This window comes from Melanostigma gelatinosum (genome assembly GCF_949748355.1).
Source record: "Melanostigma gelatinosum genome assembly, chromosome: 17".
Classification (NCBI taxonomy): Eukaryota; Metazoa; Chordata; class Actinopteri; order Perciformes; family Zoarcidae; genus Melanostigma; species Melanostigma gelatinosum.
The window spans coordinates 15100704-15124085 of NC_136650.1; the positions used below are offsets into that span (position 1 = coordinate 15100704).

General features: G+C 43.6%; 1 protein-coding gene across 2 annotated transcripts; it reads left to right on the top strand.

Annotated features, from left to right (window-relative positions):
- The first annotated feature begins 4052 nt into the window (after positions 1-4052).
- igf2bp3 (insulin-like growth factor 2 mRNA binding protein 3) lies at positions 4053-23349 on the top strand. Of its 2 annotated transcripts, none has more exons than XM_079288302.1 (15): positions 4053-4539; positions 5476-5536; positions 10838-10886; positions 14853-14904; positions 15158-15221; positions 15814-16092; positions 17391-17525; positions 17922-18044; positions 18236-18371; positions 18688-18819; positions 19781-19903; positions 20057-20134; positions 20391-20522; positions 20660-20773; positions 21060-23349. In XM_079288302.1, exons 1-15 carry the CDS (start codon positions 4365-4367, stop codon positions 21159-21161), a joined length of 1755 nt encoding a protein of 584 aa, XP_079144428.1. In that variant the 5' UTR covers positions 4053-4364; the 3' UTR covers positions 21162-23349. The 2 variants fall into 2 exon arrangements, with proteins under 2 accessions (XP_079144428.1, XP_079144429.1); XM_079288303.1 differs by having other exon boundaries at positions 19784-19903.
- The last annotated feature ends 33 nt before the right edge of the window (positions 23350-23382 follow it).

Sequence of the window (23382 nt, forward strand, 5' to 3'; positions counted from 1 at the left end):
TGAGTTGTTTCAAGTGCAGTTTTCTCACCACAAATCATATGACAACTAATCAATCAGGGTGCTGAAACGAGCAAACAACAGCAGCCAAAAAGAAATAATTAATTTAAGAGAGAGACAATGTGTGACCAAGTCAGCAAATATTCATGTGACTCTGTGTGGAAACACTTACTTGACTAACATGTGGTATTAATATGATCACGTGCTCTACAGCAATTAAAAACATGTCCTCTCAAGATCACAAAAATGGCAAAAATCAACAGATGTTTATTAGAAAAATGATTTTATTGTTAAAATACTGACAAATAAGAATTACAAGCTATTTCTTGAACACACTATGCAGAGTGTGAAATGCAGCATGTGCAGAATTGAATCAAACAACTTGCAATTAAATACACATTTCATTACAGACAAACAAAACAAGAGTATGACGATATGTGTGGCTGCTATTAATAGCTTTTAAGAGGTGTTTTGAACAAAACAGCAGCAAATATTTCCTTTAAAAATATCCTCACATTTAAATAATCTTTTCTGTAACTGTAGATCTAGGTCAAGTAAACGTTCTCAAACTAATTCCCAGGATTTGGCTTTTGTTTTGAAAAATAAATAAAGTACGTGACGAGAAAACGAGAAAATTACTGCAGTTTCTTTTGTTTCAAATGACAAATAACAAAGACATCAGCTTGAAATATATTTGTCCTTTTGATATTTCACCTGTTGGTTTTACCTCGTTATTTTGGCCTGCTGTTAAAAAGGAAAGACATCTTCTTTGGCTTTGAGGGGGAACACACCGCCATTTTCTCATGAGATGGAGGGTGTCATCACACAGGAGAATCTGTGGAGAAAACCATTTTTAAGTGTTGGAGGCTGCATGAAACTCCTTGATGTAAATAGAAAACATATGTCTGGACTATTAAAAAAAAAAGAAAAGAACAAAGAATGGCGTTAACATCCATAGGGACATTGTTTCCATCACTTAATGTTACTCTGGATTCTCCTCAACATGGCGTTCACACCACTGTTGTTCCCTCACTCTGCAGTTTAATGCTTACAACTCAAGTGGAAAGAAGACATTGTGAGAGAATACAATCGCCTCGCAATAAATACGAAACAAAGCAATCTCACCGGAAAACCGAATCCCTTGATTGAGTGTAGCCTAAAGGGGGTTGTGCGCTTGGCGACGTAGACTACCTCTTGGAGTGAGGCCAGCGGCTGAAAAGTTGGGCTATAAACTGCGTTTTACTTAAACAATCTTCTCTCCTCTCTAGAAATATCCCAGACTGTTTAACCAGATCGATTTTTGTCACTTCTTTCTTTTTTTTCTGATCCCCCTGTGCTGACATTCACCGCAGAAATCGTCCCACATAGGATGCAGTCTAGTCTGAAACTTGATGTCAGTTCGCCCCTATGGAATTTGACCACAGCGAGGAGTCCTGAGACTGGGGGCGGGGAGACTTTCTGTACATTCCTCAGCGATACATTCATTACTCCTCCTGCAGAGCCTGCAGCCGCGCGCACACACACACTAACTCACGGACAGGCTGTAGCCATGCATCAGCTCATTTGAACCGACACAGTCAGGCGAGCGCTCACGTGACTGCTGTCTCTATATATGTACAACTCTACCATCCACACGGTGCTGTGCAGCAGGCAGGGAGTACCAACTGCTTCCCGTTTCGTTATTTCATTTCCAGTGGAAATCATAAAAGCCGAATATTCTAGGTTATAAAAAATTGTACGCGCCTAACTAGGCCGACGGAAAGCCTCCATGTTTAATACATTCTTTATATTCGGCCATACAGAAAGAATGGGCCTAAATGGATCCAACCACTGAGTTAAAAGCTATTCAAAAACTTTTCGGGAGTTAAAACAAATTGTACAATGATTACAAGTCTGCACAAGGTGGACTAAAGCGGAAGTGTAAACGCTCTCTTTTATTCCCTTTTATTTCAGCTGATTTAAATGAGTGGTCCTCGGATGTAAACACAGCCTAAACTTCGTGAAAAGTTTAGAGGAGTTCTAAAAAAAAGTGCCGCAGATCTGGCCACTCGCTTGCGTTTCGTTACATCTTCATGGCTTGTGACAAAAACAAAAAAAACAGCAGAGGAAACACGGGGAGAAAATGCATAATTGGCGCGCTGATTCATATAGAATAGTCGAGCCGAGGAGCCAATGAATGGACGCGTTGAGGCCGTGCCAGCAGCAGTATAACGGAGCGGGGCTGCAGCCCTCTGATTGGACATCCTCCCCGACCAATCAGAGGGCTTTGTGTTTGTTCAGCAAGCAGAGGAGTAAACCCACTGAGACAACCATGGCCCCCAGGCTGAGCTAGTGGCTGAAGGGCCCACTAAACCAACAGTGCCTTTGTAACCTGCTTTACACGAGCATGCACACCTAGGCCCACTCGTGAGCAAACTGCAGGGACACAGTAGGCTGCTGTCGTTTCAGCTCTTTGCACTGGCAATTGCAGGGCTGCAGTGGAGGTTACACACTCCTTATCTTTTTTTTTCCTCTCTCAAAATCCAGCTGTTTAGAGGCTCACGTACTTAGCAAAGGATATGATATGTAGGTTGCAATGTAAAACAATATTTAAAGGAATATTAACAAGCTAATGCTATGAATTCACTTTTTTTTAATAGTTTGCATTGCTACTTTCTGCTCAGTTTTTGATTTGACATTCATTACTCATATAGGACAACTCATAATTAGTGGAATTCAATGATGCCAATATGTATGCATGCTCACACATGATACTCCTATCTGAAATAATAAAGGCTACTGTCACACCTGCCGTGTATTGAGCACACCTAAACAATTGTGTTGTGTAGGACCTTCGGTCTGGAGATTTTGGGATTCAACTTTAACTTGATGATGCAAAACTAGAACAAGTTCTGCTCTGAAAGCTCACAGACCGTAGTGCCATCAACAGGTACACACTAGTTCTGTAAATACGGCCAGTGTCACGCAGAGTGACCTACGTGCGTAAACTATCGGCCTTTGGCTGACTGACAAAATATCTTAATGGCAGTTGTGTTATATTTAAGACGTGGATTCCGTGACTGATTTGGAGTTGTGCGTTACGTAGGACGCGAGGGGCACTTCAGTGTAGGAGACCCCTCCCTCTCTTAGTGAATGTAGATCCATGCCGGAGGTATAGCAGAGAGGGAACTCGCCATGTGCCGACACCTCCTCGCAGGGCCAAACGGTCTGAAAGTTGGAAAAAAACAAATGGCGGGGCACCACTTATCTCGCTCAAAGACTCCCCCCTCAATACAATTGTGTGTGGCCACGGGCAAATCGGGCCTGCTGCTGGACTTTGAGTCGTGGATCAGGGAGGGCATGCCTCCACTCTAGCTGGGGAAGATGGATGCCGTCATGTGGATAGTAGTACGTGTCACTCCCTTCGCTTACGCATAAGACCCGAGGAGCGGCGCAGGGCACTCCCCAGTCAAGTTTTCTTAAAATGAAATGTGTCCGGCGCGCAATTTAACAATATAGTGCAACATCATTTATGAATGGCCCTTCCTCCTGTGTCATCAGCACAGCGCACTTTAACACGGCCGTGAGCACACAAGGACCCGCAATATCAGCGTCGTTCCTGCTATGGGCGTGCACTTAGCGCACTGTCGTTTTACTATTCCTCAACCGACCAATGAGAGGCCAGGCTTTGCAGAGAAAGGCATACGAATGTGATTCTAGAAACTATACACTGGGTTCTCACGGAATCCCTTTACGCACATAACTTGCCAGGTTTTTCCCAACACCAATCCACTCTTCCCCTCCTTTTTTTATCCACTCCCCTCTGCTGTCCCCACCCCAGATTCCCGTGCAATTTTCCCCAATCCCAAACACTTAATTGAGCAATTGGGATTCCTCACGTGTGGGCTGATTTGTAGTTTGAACACGTGGCTCATTCAAAAAAAAAAAAAAAAAAACGCCGGAATAGCGGAGGATTTTTTTTTCAACCCATCTCCTTCTTCTTCTTCTTATTCTAGGCTCTAGACGTAGAGGCGGGCGCCAGCCTTACCGTGTGTGACATACTCTGTCTCTTTGCCAAAGGGGTTTGGAGGAAGACACAAAGTAGTTTCTCCTCCTTTTCACCCAGCCCGCGATCGTTTGGAGACACGAGATTAATAATTGAGCATTTATTTATTGCGCGATAGAGACAGACGGGCGAGGGGAGAGCGAACGCACCGTGAGGCTGCCAGTTTAAATCTATCTGTGGCTTGAACGACCGGGAAGCACGCCACAGCCGCTCCGTAGAAGTAACGGCGATTTGGGCTACTCTAAAAACACTGCACATCCGCGAGAGCAACTAACTATCTCTCCCTCAGCGTGAAGATTGTCCCCCTTTTTCGGCGCAGAACATGAATAAGCTATACATTGGCAACGTGAGCGCTGAGGCGAGCGAGGAGGACTTCGAAGCTATCTTTGATCAGTGGAAGATTCCGCACAATAGTCCGGTTCTCGTCAAAAATGGCTATGCGTTTGTGGATTGCCCAGACGAGAAAGCTGCAATGAAGGCCATCGATGTTCTTTCAGGTGAGAACATGTTTTTGTTGTTGGCCAAAAGTGGCATTTGGAAAGACGCACGAACTGCTGCAATTGTGTGAAGATTGCCTTTACTTTCGTCCTGTAGTGTGTGTGTGTGTGTGTGTGTGTGTGTAACCAAGTGTCTCCTTCTCGCACACAACCTTTACTTGGCCTTTTGACACTGTGGGCTCACACAAAAAAAGCTGCCACTGTGTTTGAGTGAAATTCTGCTCTTGTAATTTCCTTGATAAAATGGTCGAGTAAGCACGAGGATGAGAGATGGTACCAAGGGCTTTTCCCGTTACGTACCGTTCAGGGCAGTGAGGCGCACAGGCTGTGGACGCTGCTATGCGAACGCAGTTAATGTGAACCTCATTGTGGGCTTCATCACACGGCCCACTTTGGGCAACATATGGGAGCAGAGGCCGTATGTGCGTTGCTGCTTTCATCAGCTTCAATTTGAACTTCCACTCTTAAGCAGGTTTCAAACTAAAGGCCTCCTCCGGTGGCCACAACTCCCTTGCGTTGTGAAGCCATTTTTCGCCCATGCTGACACACCAGGTGGTTTAATTGTGTTCGTCAAATAGTAGGCCAACTATCTGAGCCACACGGTCATTTGTGTTGTTGTGTATATATCCACCTCGCCTCATGGTTTGTTATTAAATCAAAGTTACGTCTGCTCGTGACCGGACACGTAAAAAAAAAAAAAAAATGTGTATCGTATACTTTTACGTATTGTGCTAGTGCCTGTGTGCTCGTGCGTGGCTCGCACACTTTCAGCAATGCCAGTAAGCTGTAAATATTCAGCACGTTGCCATGTGTACGTATGTGCCTGTTCAGGTTTTTAGGCCCCTGCACGAAATAAGTCGTAAACACTGACCCTAAATGGCCCGAGAGGAGGTCAAATGATTCAATGACACTAATAGTTCTGTTTTGTTTTTTTAGGTAAAGTTGAACTTCATGGGAAAGTTCTCGAAGTGGAGCACTCGGTCCCTAAACGTCAAAGGTAGGTTGAGGTTTATTTGTATTTAATATATATAGGTCAGTGCTTCTTGGTTCAACTAGTGGGAGCTACTGTTTATTTTTTTTATTCCTCTTAACTATTTTCTTCAAGAGGCTTTTCATTTTTACCAAGTGATATTTGCCCTAAATGTATTTTGATGTTGTAATTCAGTATTTTGGTTAAATGAGGTGTCTTCTTCTTCTGAATGCTCTGGGGGTCAAATGAAAGGGGCGTATGGTGCTGGAGCCTACTCCTCCTCTCGCCATGACTAGGCTGCTGCTCCTTAAACTCTATTATGCTTGGGTTTAGCGAGCGACTGCCTGTATTTTCTCGCTCGCCCACCCACTAGTGTTTTTTTGTATACGTACAGTAAAATATCTTGAGCTCCAGCTTCAGGGGCGATGAGTAAAAGCCCGATTTGTGCCGGTTTGAAATGAGTGCAGGCTGGATTCGAGGCGCACAGGCCTTCTGGAGTCGTCCATTTGAGAAGGATCTGCCCGTCATTCTCCCTGCCTGCCCCGCGCTTCCGCCCTCCTCTGCACATTGTGCTGCTGTTGCATGAGATGGACTCCCACACACGAGTGGAATGGGCGGTTTGGGGATCAAATCACAAAAAATAAACCTTAGTTTCAGAGTTGGACCCAGTCGCTTGTCTTTGAATGACAACCCCACACTGTAAACATTTTCTAACGTAATTCTGTGCAGAGGACGTAAAATACCGGAGCTTTTGTTGGCATTGTGTGCGTATTTTTTGGTGGTGACGCAATTCTGTCATAATTAATCCGTCCCTTGAATTGAATTAAAATGGCTCTGGCTTGGTAATTGGTGTAATGGTTTATAATAAGCACAACACGTAATATGCACGGTTTAACCTCTTTTATTTAAGTTTGACTGAATCATTTGCTGTTTTACGCCGAATGCATCTGAAAAGCAGAAATACGAGATGAAAGGTGAAGTCTTTTAGGCGATTATACGTGACATAAATTCTAGAAAAGTGCGTAGAGTTGGAAAAAGGATCAAGCAGGAAATTTCTGACGCCTTTACGTGAAATGTATTTTCCACCTGGACGTCACGTCACGCTTACCCTGGCAGCTTGACCGGCTGTTGTTCGAAAATGCATCTTGGATAAATAAACCAGGTGAGTTACATGGGGGGGAGGGGGAGTTGTGCGTAAAATCGTAAGAGGTCCCTCCAAATGTTCCTCATTAGGAAACAAAAATGGCGAGGTTGCTGTCTTTTCAGTGCAGCCTGCTGTGGTGGCTATGGCAGCAACAGAGTCGAGTTTCAGCCACACTCCAAAAAAGTAAAACGTGCCCTCCCTTTACAACGTGGGACATGGCAGTAGTCAATGGGAACAGTATTCTGAGTATAGGCTACGCACACGCACACGTACACCGAGGCCCCTCTTTTGCATTCCGACCTGCAAATATCAACTGGGGGCTCGGCCAATCACCGTGGCTTAACCTCTGAACCCATCAGCAAGGGGAAGTGCTACAGCAGACGCAGATCAAGGCAGATGGCTACAGTTTGGTGGTCATGAAGATGACATGTGGTGTGGTGATTCATGTTGGGCAAAATAAATCATGTCATCAAACGGTCCAGATGTACCTTCCTCTGATTTAGTTTTGGATGTGGACTATAAAAACATATAGTTACATAAGATGTTCCTATAAAACATATTCTGTGTTCAGTAACAACAATAAAATAAAATAGTTAAATACACACGTCCACAGATCCATTGTATTAATAGTATTTAGTTATTCAACCTTTCAGCCATCTTATGGACATATACATTTCACTGCCCAGCTTCTGTAACGTTTGTGTGTTTTTTAAATTTTTTTTATAAATCTGGCATGTAAATATGACACCCACTCGTTTTGACAACATTTGGAGCTTCTTTTTTTTCTCCTAAGAATGCATGTTGATTGTGCAATATGAAACCAAGTATTAATTAGAATCATGCAGGTGTATTTACATTTCAGTTAAAACTGCTATATTTTACTCAATTGACCAGAGCTCCTTGAAATGACAATTATATTTTCACCGTTGACCCATCTTTTTACAAAAATGTGTTTAATATCGTTTATTTTGTAATATTTGACTCCAAATATTTAGTGTAGTCCTTAATTGTAAGCCAAACTGAGTTTCAGTGGTGTCATTATTGTGTACACTCTTGACTTGACATCCTGGGTCAGATGATGCTCCTTATTCACTACAATAATATTGTATCAAAATGCAATACAATAATATATATATATATATATATATATATATATATATATATATATAGATATATATATATATTTTATTTCTCTTTTAAACAGAAGTGTAGATCGTATCAGTGCTGTTGGTAGAAATGTCTAGTCTCTTATTAAAAGAATTCTGGGTCATTGGGTCTGGGGCCCCACCTGCAAAAACTGGGTTTTGGGACGGAGACTTGGGGTGCCAGAGAATTATGAATGTGGCCCCTTGTTTTACCAGACTACGAGCAAAGGATCCTTAACTCGCCCTCCTGCAAGGCTCAAATCAGAATGACACTGCCATTTTGAATCTCTTAGATGTATATTGTATTTTTGTGTAGCTGCGAGGTAGACACAAATGTGTATCGGGGTTTGCAGATGAGTGGATTTCTCACTGATATTCAACTCATTTGAATTCTCTGAGGGAATTCCAAGCTATCCAAATGTAGATGTTGAAGTTAGCTTATGTGTGCATATAAGGCCTATCAGAGGGCGGCGAAAACAAGCGTGTGTAGAGTTTAGTCATTCAGAACCTCTGCATACTGAACAGTCAATGGATGGGCGTTGAGTTCGGGTCTCATGTGTCCCACACCGTCCCTGATGGTGTTGACTGTGTCAGTGTGATTAAGAAATCGAGGGGAATACAGATGTAGTGAAGTCTCAAGGTGCTTGACTTGTAAATCCTCCTGTTTTCTTTTATTTTTTTTATGCGTGTGTGTGATGTCCACAGTGCAGGCCCGTAGGTCTCAGCTGGGCAGCGAATGAAGCGGGCGAACATGTAGAAGATAGTCTTTTACATTTTTTTTTTTTTTTACGTCTGTTAAGTAAATAAGGAGCCCGGCCTCCTCCAGGCCATAACATGACGAGCCAACCCCAGTCACTCCTGGCACTCCCCTCCTTCCCTCCCCCTCCCACTTTTAACCCCGCTCTACATGTTCCTGTCAGTGGACTTGTCCGTGTCCATGGCAACAGGGCCCCACCCCCACAGGGCAGAGAGGGCCCTTGTTACTCTTGCCTGAAACAGGGCTAGCCTCCCCCCCCAAACACCACACCCCACTCACACACACCTCCCCCCCTCCCCAAATCAAAGGCTTGGACTAGGGAATGTATACCTCCCCAACCCCCACCCCACCCAATACCCTGGCTGACTTCTTCTGTGTGTGAAGCTATAGGTTAATCCGACTGGAAGTGCTTGGTGAATTTGCACATCTCGCATGGCGTTCCCACCGCAATGCAGAGCATACAGAATGTGTGGGGAGAGGGGGCCGGATCAGCCAGGAATGGCACCATGGGCCGGAAAGGGCTGGAATTCCTCTTGAAAGTTATTTGGGAATTTTCTTTATAATTTGCCCATTTAGAATTAAGAGTTTCCTAACGTCTCAAAATTAGATGTATAGTTGAGCTGCTTTCGCGTGATTATGGTCGTGGTGGCTAAGCTGAGGAATTTCAACTGCCGCGGCCCTTGTTGCACATGTGCAGTACGTTTTTACTGCGTGGATGAGCTGGTGTGTACTTTAAAAAAATACTGTCAAAAAAAGCTTTTTGTTAAATTTGAGGCGCAAAATGTGAGTTTACAAATGCTACACAGCAGATTCAAAACCAACCAACAGCGGTGGGGCCGCTTGTACAAGTGGATGAGCTGCATTTCCAAGTCTTTTAACAGCTCGGTGGAGCTTGAAGAAGAGAACAAGCTATGTGTGTAGTACCACCTATACCTTAACGTTTTTACACAGACGGGAAATAATGTGTAAACACGGTATAGCTTAAATTAGCTGCACGTGTATCGGGTATGTGAGCGTAAGGCTGGTGTGGAAATGGGTTGGGGGGGGGGGGGTGCAGGGTTTGTGATTCCATATTGTGAGCGTGTTCACGCTTCAGCTCCCGGCCATGTGTACATTTTGTTCCTTTAGATCTCTGCGTATCAACAGGCGGTGAACTTTGGAGTGGGCCTGCACTTTTCTCACATTTTATACAACGTCCGCACGCATGCGGACACTTGCGAAACTCTGTGACTCATTGATCGGCAAGTTTCATTGTCTGCGTGGCCTCCACTCACAGCCAGTACACCCGTGCTGCTGTGTACACAACGTGCAACTCAATTTGGGGACCTTTCCAGCTTAAAAAAAAAAAAGGATGAATTGGGGTTTTCTGTCCCTGTTGTTTCTGGTGCCGGAGCACAGCAGCACCATTGTGACGGCTAGTCTCCGCTTGCTTCTGCTGTATGCACACAGTCTATGAACAAGCACGCAATTTAGATTCTCCCCCATTTAGTGTGACGCGGCTAGCGGCGTTTCCCTTTTGGGTTCCGTTGGGCACCTGCAGCACCACTCCCTCCCTTCCCCCGTTTTTGATACAACAGCTGGATGTTCCTGGTGAAGCGTCTATTTTAGAAGGGAGGGGGGGGGGGTAGTGGGCCTGAACCTTGCAGTGGTTGAATCCTCATTATGCAATGCTACAGGACACGCGCTTGCCTCGAACTGTGTATACAACACATTCAGATGCGTCGTCACCTTTCCAATCATTTTTCCCCCCCCTCCCTCTGCGTTCCTCTTGATGATATTTCTTTCTGCCGCTTCACAATCCTGCTTCTCTTCCCTATCTCGTTCTTCGCACCCTCTGTGACACAATTGGTGATTTGGGATAAAGGGCATGGTGTGTTTTTAGGGGTAATTTTAATTTTGAGTGCCCACAACTCAATTTAGGCCACCCAGTGGTGATTCCAAATCTCCCCTTTGTCCACTTTTTCTCCATCACGTCCTCCCACGTTTTTCCTCTGGGTGTCTCAGTGCACCTGCTGGGTTGTGAATGAAATTAAAGCAGAAGTTATATCTGCAGCTTCTCCACCCTGGTCTCTCTCTTGCTAGATGGTGGAGAGAATGAAGTCCTACTGTGTTTTTGTTGTTTTAATTAACATTTTGTGTCATTGTACTCTTGGTATTGTCAGCAACTAACGATCTCTCTCTCTCCCCTCCCATCGTCATTCCCATCTTCCTCCATCAATTTCTTTTCTCTCCCTCTTCCTCTATCCACCCCCCACCCTTTTCCTTCCTTGTTCTCTCTCCAGGAGCTGTAAGCTGCAGATCAGGAACATCCCGCCTCACATGCAGTGGGAGGTGAGTGCTAACAGGCTGCTAACTGCTTCCAGGGCGGGGTACCAATCGGGCAGCCCAAGTGGGCTCTCATTTAGTGGCCTCTGGAGTCACCTCGTCTCCCTTTCGGGTTTCAATTGAGCCTGCGCTTCATGATCCGTTTGAACACGGCTACAAGCCCAAGCCAGTGGAACACGCTATGACCAGTGGCTGGATCTGTGATTGGTAGACCAGAAAGTATTACAAATATCATCAGTAATCCGTGGTGAGGATTTAAAGGTTGAATTTTTATAATTTAGCGGCACAGAAACTTGTGGAAGCCAGAATAGGTGGTCGCAGTTTGCTAAACAAGGACAATGGAAGAATTTAAAGAGTAGGGTCTCCATGTGGTTTGGCTGGGTTAGGCATGTAAGGAAACTTTAAGCAGTTACATGATCTTACCAGCATCATATTGCCACATGTATTAGCTACCTACTAATGTTTCTAAAGCATTGTGAAAAAGCTGATGCGCTTATTAAAACGTTAAACATGAATTAATTGCTGGGTCACGGTGTTTTCAACACTGATCACATTTGGTAGTTTGAAAGAGAATGCCTTTCCACACTGTTTTTCTTGAAAGAAAAAAGATGTGCCTTTTTATTAGTTTGAGGAGTTGTGAACATTCATGGGAAAGCGGATTGACGCGGCCCCGTGCCCAGCCCAAGTCTGATAATCCGTATATGGTTTTTGGGATATTTATACAAATTTTTTTTATGATCTACCTCAATTTTAGTTGGTTTTGTTTGTGTGCCTAATTAACAAAATTAGTCTGGAAATGCAAGACATTAAAAAAAAAAAAAAAGAGAATTTTATGATGAAGAGGTACATATTTCAGTGTTTCCTTAACGTGTAGAGGGTGGAGAAAATATAAGCACCTGTACAATTGAGTGCAATGCATGCAATAAAACACCAAATTAGGGCTGTCAGCAACCAAAGAAATTCTTCGTCAATTACAACTGAGTTTCTCCACAGAGAATCACACAAGAGTACGACTTTAAACATTGTGCTTACCAGAGATCTGCTCATAAGTTTATGGGGAAAAGCATAGCATTATCAATTGACTTAAGAAATCTCAGTTGACTTAGTTGAAAAAAGTTTAGATTCTGTAAAGATTTAACTGTATGCCAATTTAAGGACCTAGTTCATGGTGTCCAAGAATATATTACAAGGAATCTATCATGGTAAAACTAACGATTATGGAATCCTTTACCTCAAATTACGGAATCCTCCTGACACTGTTAACTAAAAGCATGAAGTACTTGTTTCTGATTTATTGTACTGTATCTCATTAAAATTGTCCAAGTGTTTTAAATATGCCCATTTTGTTGTCTACTAGCAAAACTCGTATGCAAACAACTTTGACAGAGGTCACACACAGACAAAAAATTTAAATAAAAATTCACAACGTACAGTGAATCCTTTCCAAACTGATGGTTTTACACACAACTATTCCAACACAGGCAACTGCACAAATGATTTGTCTTGGATTAAGCTTGGAGCTGACCCTTTGGTATTTTAGGCTAAAATACACCCACATATTGTCTGACAAATTCATTAGAAAAACGTGTCTGAATTGATGAGGCAAGACTGCCATCGGTTGCATTAGCAGAACTCAGATGGGTTCATTGGATGTTCTGTCGGGGTTCTACAGAGGATATGAGTTGAAGCAGTAAAGGTCCTGGTTGGTTTTCATTTTCTATTTGATTGAAAACCAAAGAATTGTGTTTAGAGTTCAGCAGTTTTGAGTATTTTTGTTGATGTATGAGCGTCAAGTTTTCCGAATTGTGCGCATACAATAGAGAAAGCTGTAATGCAGCATTTCTTTTTGCCATGAATGTCGCCACTGACTCACAGTTCGTAATGCTTCAAATGGTATACAAAGAGCAATACTTTCATCAGTGGCCTTATGCTCCGCCACTGTTGTTACTTCCTTCTGAGATGGTGAATTCACATTTATTTAAATGAAAACGTTTTCAGATTGCCTCTTAAATGCAATCTACTTTTGTATTACATTCAGGGTTAACGGGCAAAAAGATGTCACGTAAAAATGAATAATATAAAAATTAATTATGAGCTGTAATGTGGTCCGATTTCTAGGCCACTGCCTGATTGAAAGAGTGTTGAGCAACACTGGTGTGTGTCTGTGCATTGCATGTCTCTCTTTCTCTGCATGTGATCAGCGTTTCATTTGAAAATGTTTGGTATTCAGTGTCTGTTACACATTGTACTCTGATTACACACTGTCGACTGGCCACGCGTACATTTATCTGGACTTTAGTTTCAACATTTTTAAAGTTGTATGAGAAATTTGACTGTAGCTTATTATTTCTTGTTTTAAATCATGTGTCAAACTCGAGATCTCATTGTTGACCTCCATGTGGAATCTCATGTGGCAGTAACACAGCTTTACATGACTAGTTGTTGTTTTTTTTTCCTCTTCCCTCTGCAGAGGTTTAGCTCAGATAGCGTGTGGCTGTCGCTTTGTTCAGTTTTAATTTTCCGCTCCATAAAGACTATGGAAGGCTAATGAGAGTTTTGTTTCAATATTGTAAATGGTAAAGTCAACGCATGGCTTTAGATTTCAGCCTGATTCACTCAGTGTGATCAAATGGCTGCGGACCGGCTCAGTGTTTTGTAATGGTGGGCTCGCTTTGCCTACGCATGTCCCTCAACTGCAGCTCCAGATCCACCCATGTTCCTAGTATGTAGCGAGCGAGCTGTTGGCTGTCTCGAAAGGTGACATGGGGGTTTCTCTCCCCAGAGGGGGGGGGGAGGGGTTAGAAGAATGGGCTCTTTTGCTGCAAAGGCCTTGTATGTATGTATGTATGTATGTATGTATGTATGTATGTATCAGGTAGATAAGACAATGGGTCATGGTGTGCGTAGCCCTGCAGCGAGAGAATAGTGTTGCGCATAGTAGAGTGTTTCGCAAGCTGTAGTGGGTGGGTGGGCCTGGACTGCTTCCCCTTCCCTTCCATGTGCACCGATTCACAGAATGTGTAGCATGAACTCGCACCCCTCCCCCAGCCACTGCTTCCTGCTGGAATGCACCCCACCCTTTCCTGAATGGCCTGGATGCCCATTGGCTGTGCTCGGTAGCCGGTCGGGCGAGGCATCCAGCCAGCAGCCATCAACTGTTTGGCTTCAGGGAACTCGTATCGAGCGCAAAAGCAGCCAACGACGGGGAGCAGAGATGGCAGGGAGGCGGGATGTTGCATGGTTGGTGGGTTGGCGGAGTGTGGGGGTGGGGGGCGGGGACAGGGACGCTTTCTGGTTGGCTAGAAAGTGGGGTTGAGCTCTTGGGGGTGTGGCCTTGGATTTTACTTACCATGGTCGGATGTCTTAGCTTAGCTTAGTTTAGGACCCTCGCTCCCCCTCTCGCCCACATTTTGATCACATCTATGAATTGAAATCCTGTGGACTCCAGATTTGGGCAGGGGGCCAGCTTGGTGTGGCTTTCTTTTGAATGCGTTTTTAATAAAGCAAAAAAAAATAATGTTTAAAAAAATGTATATTTTGAATACCTTTTGTAAAAGCATCCTTTTTTTTGGTTTGACATGGTTAATAAAAATCGATGTATATTGTGTGACGAATAGCGGGCTGCTCATAAATCTTAAATTTGATTGTGTTTAATTTTTATAAAAAAAATTTTTAGAAAGTTGTTTTACTATGAATAATGAGTACTTTTTAAAAAGATGTCATAAAACTCATCCTGCACTTGGAGCGCCATGCAAGTTACCGGAGGGGAGAGTCATAATTTGAGGGAGACAGGCTTTTACAAGAAGGTAGCAAATGTATCCACCTAACTCGACATTAAACTCTGGGGTTCAGAGTTAATGGCCTGTGTCCTGGTCGTGAGCTGGGCTGGTTCCTACAAATGAGCTTCTGCTCACGAACCGCTTCTGGTCAAAGGTCTGAGTTAACCGTGGCTTCTCTTTCTCTTTCTCCCAGGTTTTGGATGGTATGCTTGCTCAGTATGGTGCAGTAGAGAGCTGTGAACAAGGTAGAAAAAAATACTTCTTTATTTTTGCTTAAAATGTAATTCCACCACCTTGCTTCAACTCTCCTCTTTTTATACTGCATTCAGAATTTGTGTGACATGCTTCAGTAAAACTGTAAAATACTTGTATAATGCATCATTACAATTTCTGAAGGATTTATTGCGTTACTGTGTAACCATGTAAAAGTAGCCCATGTTGGTAGATTGTGTCAGTGCCATTGAATGTGTCGATTGACTCTGCCGTGTTCGCCCACAGTCAACACTGACACAGAGACTGCAGTAGTCAACGTTCGATATGGAGCCAAGGACCAGGCCAGGCTGTGAGTACACACTCATACATGCAGTGTATACACATCATTAACCGCCAGCTCATCTGTCTTGATGGGGTTTTTTTTTTAGCTAGCATTCTCTGTTGGAAATGACATCGAGCTCCTCTGTCTGGTGTTCTTACAGTGCACCTGATTTCATCCTTCCAAAAAACCAGTCATGTTTAATTTGACATGCAGTGATGGGGGGGAGGGGGGTGTATGTGCTGGAGAGGGAGTGTGTGTGTGTGTGGGGGGGGGGTTAAATTAGCCATCTGGTGCCCCCTGGTGTACATGAGTCACACTACAATGTTGTTCTCTGCACGAGCGGTTGTAGGATTCTCAGGCATAATTGATTGTTTCACTACAAATTCTTGAGGCTGATGAGGCAGGCTTGGGGGAATGCTCTCTTGAGGGTGAATTTCTCGTAGCTCACGAGAACTGATCCAAGAAATCCAACCTGACGCTTTGTGGATTCCAGAAATTAGTTTGGCCATTCAGAGCATTTCCTGTCATGATTCACGTCTAAAAACCTTCCTGTGTTAAATCATACCTGCACAGAGTCTATCCAGAGTTTTCGAGACTGACATCTCTGTATGCTCCACAGGGCATTGGAGAAGCTGAACGAATCTATGATGGAGAACTATGCCTTGAAAGTGTCGTTTATCCCAGATGAGACGGCGGCACCGGAGGGTCCTTCAGCGGGGGGCAGGAGAGGCTATAACGCCCGTGGAACCTCTCGCTCCGGCTCTCCAAGTCTGGGCGCCCGGCCCAAAATGCAGTCGGACATTCCGCTGCGCATACTGGTTCCCACGCAGTTTGTAGGGGCAATTATTGGCAAGGAAGGTGCCACCATTCGCAACATCACCAAACAGACCCACTCAAAGTACGTACACGGAGGTCAGGAATTATACGAAACCAGTCGGCACTATGGAGAAATGCCACGCTTGTCAAAATTCAAGTGTCTAAAAGCTGAACGCAGGAGTCTGAAACCAAATTTCCAGGTTCATAATGACATGTAATAAGAGGCCGTGCATTTATAATATCTGACATTAATGCCAAAAACAATAATGCACATGCAGTTATTGTATTAGCTGCTGTTGACAGTCTGACAATCCCTGCTGTGTTAGTAGCCCCTGAACTTTTGCCCACCATGTATTGTCCTTGTGTCCATTTCAAGTAGCCTGACACGATTTGATCCCGTCAAACATATAGCATTGGAAGAAATTGTGCAATATTTCCCACAGGCCCTGAAACTGCAGTTATTAAGCCACTCTTATACAATCTAGACAACTAATGAACAATTAGAGGCCCATATCAAAACTCCCATTTTTCAATAAAATAATTGAAAAGATTTTTTCTAGTTTTCTAATTTTGACCACAGCACTGAGACTGCTCTTGTTAAATGACATTCACCGAAACACACATAGTGGAAAAGTTTCAGTCTAAGTGTCATTTGACATAATTTCTGCATTCAACGCGCTCAATCACAACATATTACTAGATAGGCCGGCAAACCGTGTAGGACTCAGGATTCAAACCAGTTTAGTTCACTGCTTATTTGAAGGACAGGGACTATTTTTTTGTCCATCAGTCATTGCACATCTGAGCATTACAAAATATGATGTGGAGTTCCCCAGGGCTCCATTCTTGAGCCTCTTCTGTTAGACATTTCCAGCCTCCCACTAGCGCAGATTATGGAAAATGACAAAATATCACACAGATTTCATAGCCATCGCAACAGGTGACTGGTGCTATTCAAGCCCTGAGATTGTGCAATGATCATTTAACTGGAGAACATCTTGGCACCTCTGAAGATTATACGGAAGTATTTGTTTTCTGGACCCAAAGAAGAATGATTTAAAGAATCAGTGTGCACCTTCAATTGCAAACATCAAAGACCACAAACCTTGCTCGACAATCTTGCTGTAGTCATGGAACGTAGCTGCTCGAGTCTTAACTTTGACCAGGATAACTGTGAACTTATAGTTTAACTGATTCTATTTACCGTAAGTTTGTCTGACTTCTATTTGAATACTTTTAAAGTCAATTTGGGAGTCTTTTTTTATTTTTGTATTGCTTCCATTTCTTTTATATCATCTTAATGCCTTCCTGTCTTATGCTTTGTCTTGCCTTGTTATTGTAAGGTGCTGTACAAATAATTCTACCTTGCCATTACTCCAGGATTGACATCCATAGGAAAGAAAATGCAGGTGCAGCAGAGAAGCCCATCACAATTCACTCCACCCCTGAAGGTTGTTCGAACGCTTGTACAACAATCATGGAGATCATGCAGAAGGAAGCCCTCGACACTAAGTTGTGAGTTTGCCCCCAAACAAAATGAGAGAGAATATTTGTCTTCGTTCAACCTAATTCTTACTATTTTTGTGTCTCTTATAAACTTGTGAAATTTATGTAATTGTCATTTTGTCTATTGAAATTCCTCTTTCTTAAAATGCCATCAGTCATTTTTCCATGTGTTACAATCGAGTCAAAAAAGATTGTTATGCATGTTCTGAAATGGTAATGTAGGCATGATGTGGACAGCTGTCTGTGGCATAATTGGTGGATGGATTGATTGCAGGTTGCACAGCCTGTGTGTAGAATGTGAAAAATGTCCCGTAAGATGCTGTAGATAAAACCGACATTTGTAGGACAGGTCTGACCTGAATGTTGTAGGAGCATTAAACTAAACAACCCGTCTGTCTTGTGCAGCACTGAGGAGATCCCACTGAAGATACTCGCACACAACAACTTTGTAGGACGGTTAATTGGAAAGGAAGGGCGCAACCTGAAGAAAATCGAGGAGGACACAGGGACCAAGATCACAATCTCGGCGTAAGACTGTTTGATGCACTCACAGTTCACTGATGGCTCTTTTTATGGACTATTTGTGGTCTTGGCGGCCCATTCATAAAAGTGCCACTTACCAAAGCATATACTGCATTAAAGACGCATGTCATGCCGTCAGAATTTAGTCTGACACCATTGTTCTCATGTCACTTCTCCCCCTCCATTTTTACGTTCAGTCTCCAGGACTTGACTATGTACAACCCAGAGCGGACCATCACAGTGAAGGGCACCATCGAGGCATGTGCAAGAGCCGAGGAGGAGCTGATGAAGAAGATCAGGGAGTCGTACGAGAGTGACATGGCTGCTATGAATGTAAGCATTTCTATTTGATAATTATAATTATGCAAATAAAGCTTATTACACAGCAGCATGCATGCTGTTAACAAAATGGACATAATAAATGTAAGATTTTCAACAGAAAATGCATCAAGAACATGGAAGGATGGGCTGATATTTGGTTTACGAACATACCTGCTCAAATCAAGCCGATGCTGCTTGATTTTGTTTTTATTTCTTATCTGAAGTCCTCACTTGTGTTTTTTTTATAAAGAAAAATACAAATATAATTGCTTCGTTGTGTTGACACAACCTGAAGTGTGTTAATGGAAATGTTTTCATTTCACTCCAGCTCCAGTCCAACCTGATTCCAGGCTTGAATCTGAACGCTTTGGGTTTGTTCCCCAGTGGATCACCAGGCATGGGTCACTCCATGTCCAGTATCCCTCCTCCGGGAGCCCACGGTGGATGCCCGTCATTTGGGGTAAGTGACTGTCTCCTTGTCGAATACGGCACGGTGGTTTGCCCCATACGCTACCCTTTCAAACCCAGGACTGGCTGCGTTTTTCCATTTTAAACTCTATTTTACTACAATTAATTAAAAAGCATTTAGTCTTTAGCAACTCGGCGTCATGTTTCTTTTTTCCTTTAGTGCAGTCCTCATGGGGGTGAGGTGCCATTTTGGGCCTCTATGCTGTCAGCGAGCAGCCAGGAAGGCCCTAATCTTTGTGCATGTGAAACTTAAATCCTGGAGGGCAACATTAGTGTTCATTACTAGTTAAGATCCCCACAGTGTTATTTCTGCAAAAAATGCTGCATTACAATTAGGTTTTTGGAACGGGAAATGTTTTTCAAACGGCACATTCTCAGCACTAAAAGCCCTTCTCCAGATTTGGAGGCTGCCAAAGCAAGTTATTAGTGTACCCTCAGCTGACATGTTGACTGGAATATTGGGCTTGATCCAAAATCATCAGTGCTACTTGTTGTCCCTTTCGGACGATCCAAACCACCTCCCCTTCCAGCGCTCGAGTCAATCACGCACACTAAAACACAAGTGATGTGGTGGAGCATTTGGCAACAAGGTATCTGTAAATACAGTCTTCTCTGATGAAAAACATGGGACTCAATATCCAAATGCCACATTCAACCTGTTTATTTTTCAGACGGATTACTCGTCATACCTGTGGCATACTGTGTTTTATGTATAAAAACATTCTCAGTTTCGTTTTGAGCGGTAGAACGGATTAAAAACTCTAAGATGTTGGAACATACAATGCGCTCTCTTTCAGAAATTCCTACTAGAGCATGAGCTCAAACGTAGCTTAAAGAGTTGGAACCGCTTTTGCTTGATCCACTGTCTGCACTTGCGCATAGGTGGCTGACGCAAGTAGTCCGCAGTTACTGTCTGTGAGAAATCCTGGTCGCATTTAAGTGTTTACTCCCAGCAGGGACACCCGGAGTCGGAGACGGTTCACCTGTTCATCCCTGCTCTTGCGGTCGGAGCCATCATTGGAAAACAGGGTCAACACATCAAACAGCTGTCACACTTTGCCGGAGCCTCGATCAAGGTGAGTGACGGGCAGGAAGTGAAGTTTGAAATCTCAATGATAAAGTGTCGATGCTGGCTGTCTGCGTGTTGTCCTTGCCTTGACTGATCGGTTGCTGTTTTTTTTTTTTTTTTTTAATGGTTTTATTTAATACTGGCTCCTGCCCTCTTTCAGATTGCCCCTGCAGAAGATGTGGGTGCCAAACCACATAGGGTGGTGATCATCGCTGGACCACCAGAGGCTCAGTTTAAGGTGTTGTACCTCTTCAGTCATATAAACACCCAAAACACTATTTTAGAAATAACAGAAGGGAGCCGCTTAGTTAATATTGATGGTAGCAGTTGTTTAGCAGCTCTTTGACTTATTTTGCTCTCAGAATATTCTTTTAGGCTTTTATTTGTACATTATTAACTCTCTTCCACTATGGAAATATGTTTTTCTTGGGCTTATTTTTTCTTTTTCTTCAGTGCACCATGATTAATCTACATTTGTGCCTGTTTGGCTGCAGGCTCAGTGTCGCATCTTTGGCAAGCTGAAGGAAGAGAATTTCTTTGGACCCAAGGAAGAAGTGAAGCTGGAGGCTCACATCAAGGTTCCTTCCTTCGCTGCTGGACGAGTCATCGGGAAAGGGGGAAAAACGGTAAAAAGGACACCTAACTTGGCACTGACTTGAAGTTTGTTCGAACGAATGAACAATGAATCATTAAATGGTGGTGTTTACGATCCAATTCTTTACTCTTTAAGTTGTAACTTTTCTATTATCTCTTGTGGCTGCAGGTAAACGAGCTGCAGAACCTGACCTGTGCAGAGGTAGTGGTGCCCAGGGACCAGACGCCTGATGAGAATGACCAGGTTATAGTCAAGATCAGTGGACACTTCTTTGCATGCCAGGTGGGTTTTATCTAAAGGAGTTGAAGATGTATGGTCTGACTCTCCAGAGGCATATCAGAAGTTGTCTTTCTTCAGCTCTGCATTTGTATAAAAGTCATGCAGTAAGCTGCTTTCGGGCAAACTCGGTGCACAGAGAGTCAACTGTTATCCTGTACATGCTGAGAAGACTATGTATTGACCATAAGACGTCGCTTGAGGATATCATGATCAGATCTTGTTTTAAAGGACTCTTTATTTGACCACTCTTCGCTGTGATCTGATTTTAACATGTTCTCATGTCATCTAGCTGGCTCAGAGAAAGATCCAGGAGATCCTGGCCCAGGTGAAGAGGCAGCAGCAGCCTAAACCCACATCTGGAGCCCAACCGCCACAGCCCCGCAGGAAGTAAAGCGCCAGCGGACCGGGAGGAACGGTGACTGAATCTGCCAGAATACTCGACGGATAGACCGACGCAGCAGAGTCCAGGAGGAGAAGAGGAAGACGAGGGGTCGCTCATCTCAGGGGGGGTCACAGGTTATCAGAACCCAACCAAACATCTACCCCTTCTTGTCTTACTTGATGAACTTTCAAGTGTGGCTAAAAAAAGAGGCCCCACGCCTCCAAACCTCCACCCACCTCAGCTCTGTACATCTCTGAGAAAGTATTTCTGAGGGCTCCCAACAACGTCACCTGCCCTCACATGTACGCACCCCTCGACCGCTCTCCTCCTCCCCCCACGGGTGTGTTGAAATTTAATTTTTTTTGGTCCTCTTTTTACACTAGAATCACAAAGAAGAAGTAAGGATCCCCCGCTTATCGCCTCATTGGTGTGGTACTTCAAACCTGACAGGATGTTTTGGTTGACTTCAGATTTTTTTTTCTTTTTTTTTCTTTTCTTTTCGTGTTTAATTGGTTGATGAAGCTTTTTCATGAGTTTTCTGTGGGAAGAAAAAGGCATTGCTATCAAGGTCCTGGGTGGACCAACAGGGGGTTATTTTGGGGGAGGGTTGGCTCTAATTGGGTGGGCCATGTTTAGGGGAAAGATTCTTGTTTCAGGACAGGACCCCTGAAAGGGTGGATTATATTGGGCGTCCTGCCCTTGTAATGATAGTGGCATTTTATAAATTTGGATGCATTTTATAGATAGACCTATATACATAGATGAATATATATTTAGAGGTGAGGGCAGCGCCATGACTGACACTTAGGGAAACGGTGCCGAACTGCTGCTGCCCAGGAAAACCAATTTAATATGCATTTTACTTAACTACCTCAGGATCTAGTACCTCAGAAGAAAAAATGATTATATATATGAAAAAAATGTTCCTTTCTTTTTTTATTTTGCTTTTGTGGTATTTTGTATACTTTATAAAGCTGATAGTCTTTGAACATTTTTATTTTTTTAAGAAAATTTAAAATTTGGTCAGCTGCCAACTGACCTTGCCTTCAACTCTGGTGCTTTAGGTGGCATTGTTCATGTGTATGTGTGACTTAAGATGACCCTGTACATAAAGTCTATTTGTACATAGAAGCCCCGGAGCAAGAGTTGGCGCCCCCTCAGCTGGCGGCTGACAGGAGTATCGAGAGAAAATCACCTCAGTTTTTTTCCCCTGAGGGTTCCACCATTTTCTGAAAATAAGTACAAAACATCGAAGACATGCAAATAACGCCAACCGTACATAATTACAGCAATGCCATTTAGTTTTGGGATTGACATTATTGGTAATGGTACTTTAATTTGTCAAAAGTCCTTTTTGCCTTCCTAGGAGGGCCGTGGGCAGTGCAGTGTGGACCGTAATGGTCTCCTCTCTAGCTGCCCTTCAGTCAGCAGAGCATCTTTTTTTTCATTTTTTTGTCTGTTCTGTTCCCAGGCCATCTGCCGCCACCTTGACGATGGTGTCTTTGCAAGGTCCAAGCCCGACTAGGTTTATTTTCATAGATGCAAGCTTTGTCAGTTCGGAGTGGCCCTTGTAGCCAGGCCATTAAGTCAATGTTAACGCCCTTCACTGCATGGTGAGGGTAGGGGGAGTCACACTGATGGACGCATAACTCTTCTTTTTTCTGTTGCGCTATAAGAAAATGATTTAAACAAGACATTCTCTGTTGCCCGCAAATGTAACTTGATGTTCCAATTTGTTGTTCAAACAGGGAAAGTAGCCGGAAAAGGCACACAAAATACTGAATTAACCCTGACTGGGGGAGGGGGGTGGTGTGGAAAAGAGGAAAGGAATCCAAAACGTAAATATACAATTTTATTTCATTTGTCTCTTCATGCCGAATGTAAATATGTTGATTGTGGCAAAAGTCGAGTGTATCCATGCTTCCACAATAGAACGCCGTCTACCTCAGCTGAGGGGGTGGGGGGTTGTTGAGGCACCCCACCCTGCCCCCACTGAGCGCCAGCCCGCATTGATACCTCAGTCCCCCGAACATTTCTCTCTACACGGGCGCGCCATCCTAACACCGTGCTTAACTGAGGGGGCACAAGTGATACTTAAAAATATCCCCGACACCTCCTAAATCCCTGCTTCCTTCCTGCCAAACCACCCTCGCCACCCTTTTCCCCCCTCCTCCTCCTCCTCCTCCGCAGTTTGTTTTGATCTACCTCTTTAGACACGTATTTGAAGTAG

What these genes read in the sequence shown, in the direction of transcription:
- igf2bp3 (XM_079288302.1), top strand. Translation starts at nt 4,365, where the DNA reads ATGAATAAGCTATACATTGGCAACGTGAGCGCTGAGGCGAGCGAGGAG. An exon ending in CGCCTCACATGCAGTGGGAG is followed by an intron (nt 10,887 to 14,852) that starts GTGAGTGCTAAC and finishes TCTTTCTCCCAG; the next exon opens with GTTTTGGATGGTATGCTTGC. An exon ending in GACACTTCTTTGCATGCCAG is followed by an intron (nt 20,774 to 21,059) that starts GTGGGTTTTATC and finishes CATGTCATCTAG; the next exon opens with CTGGCTCAGAGAAAGATCCA.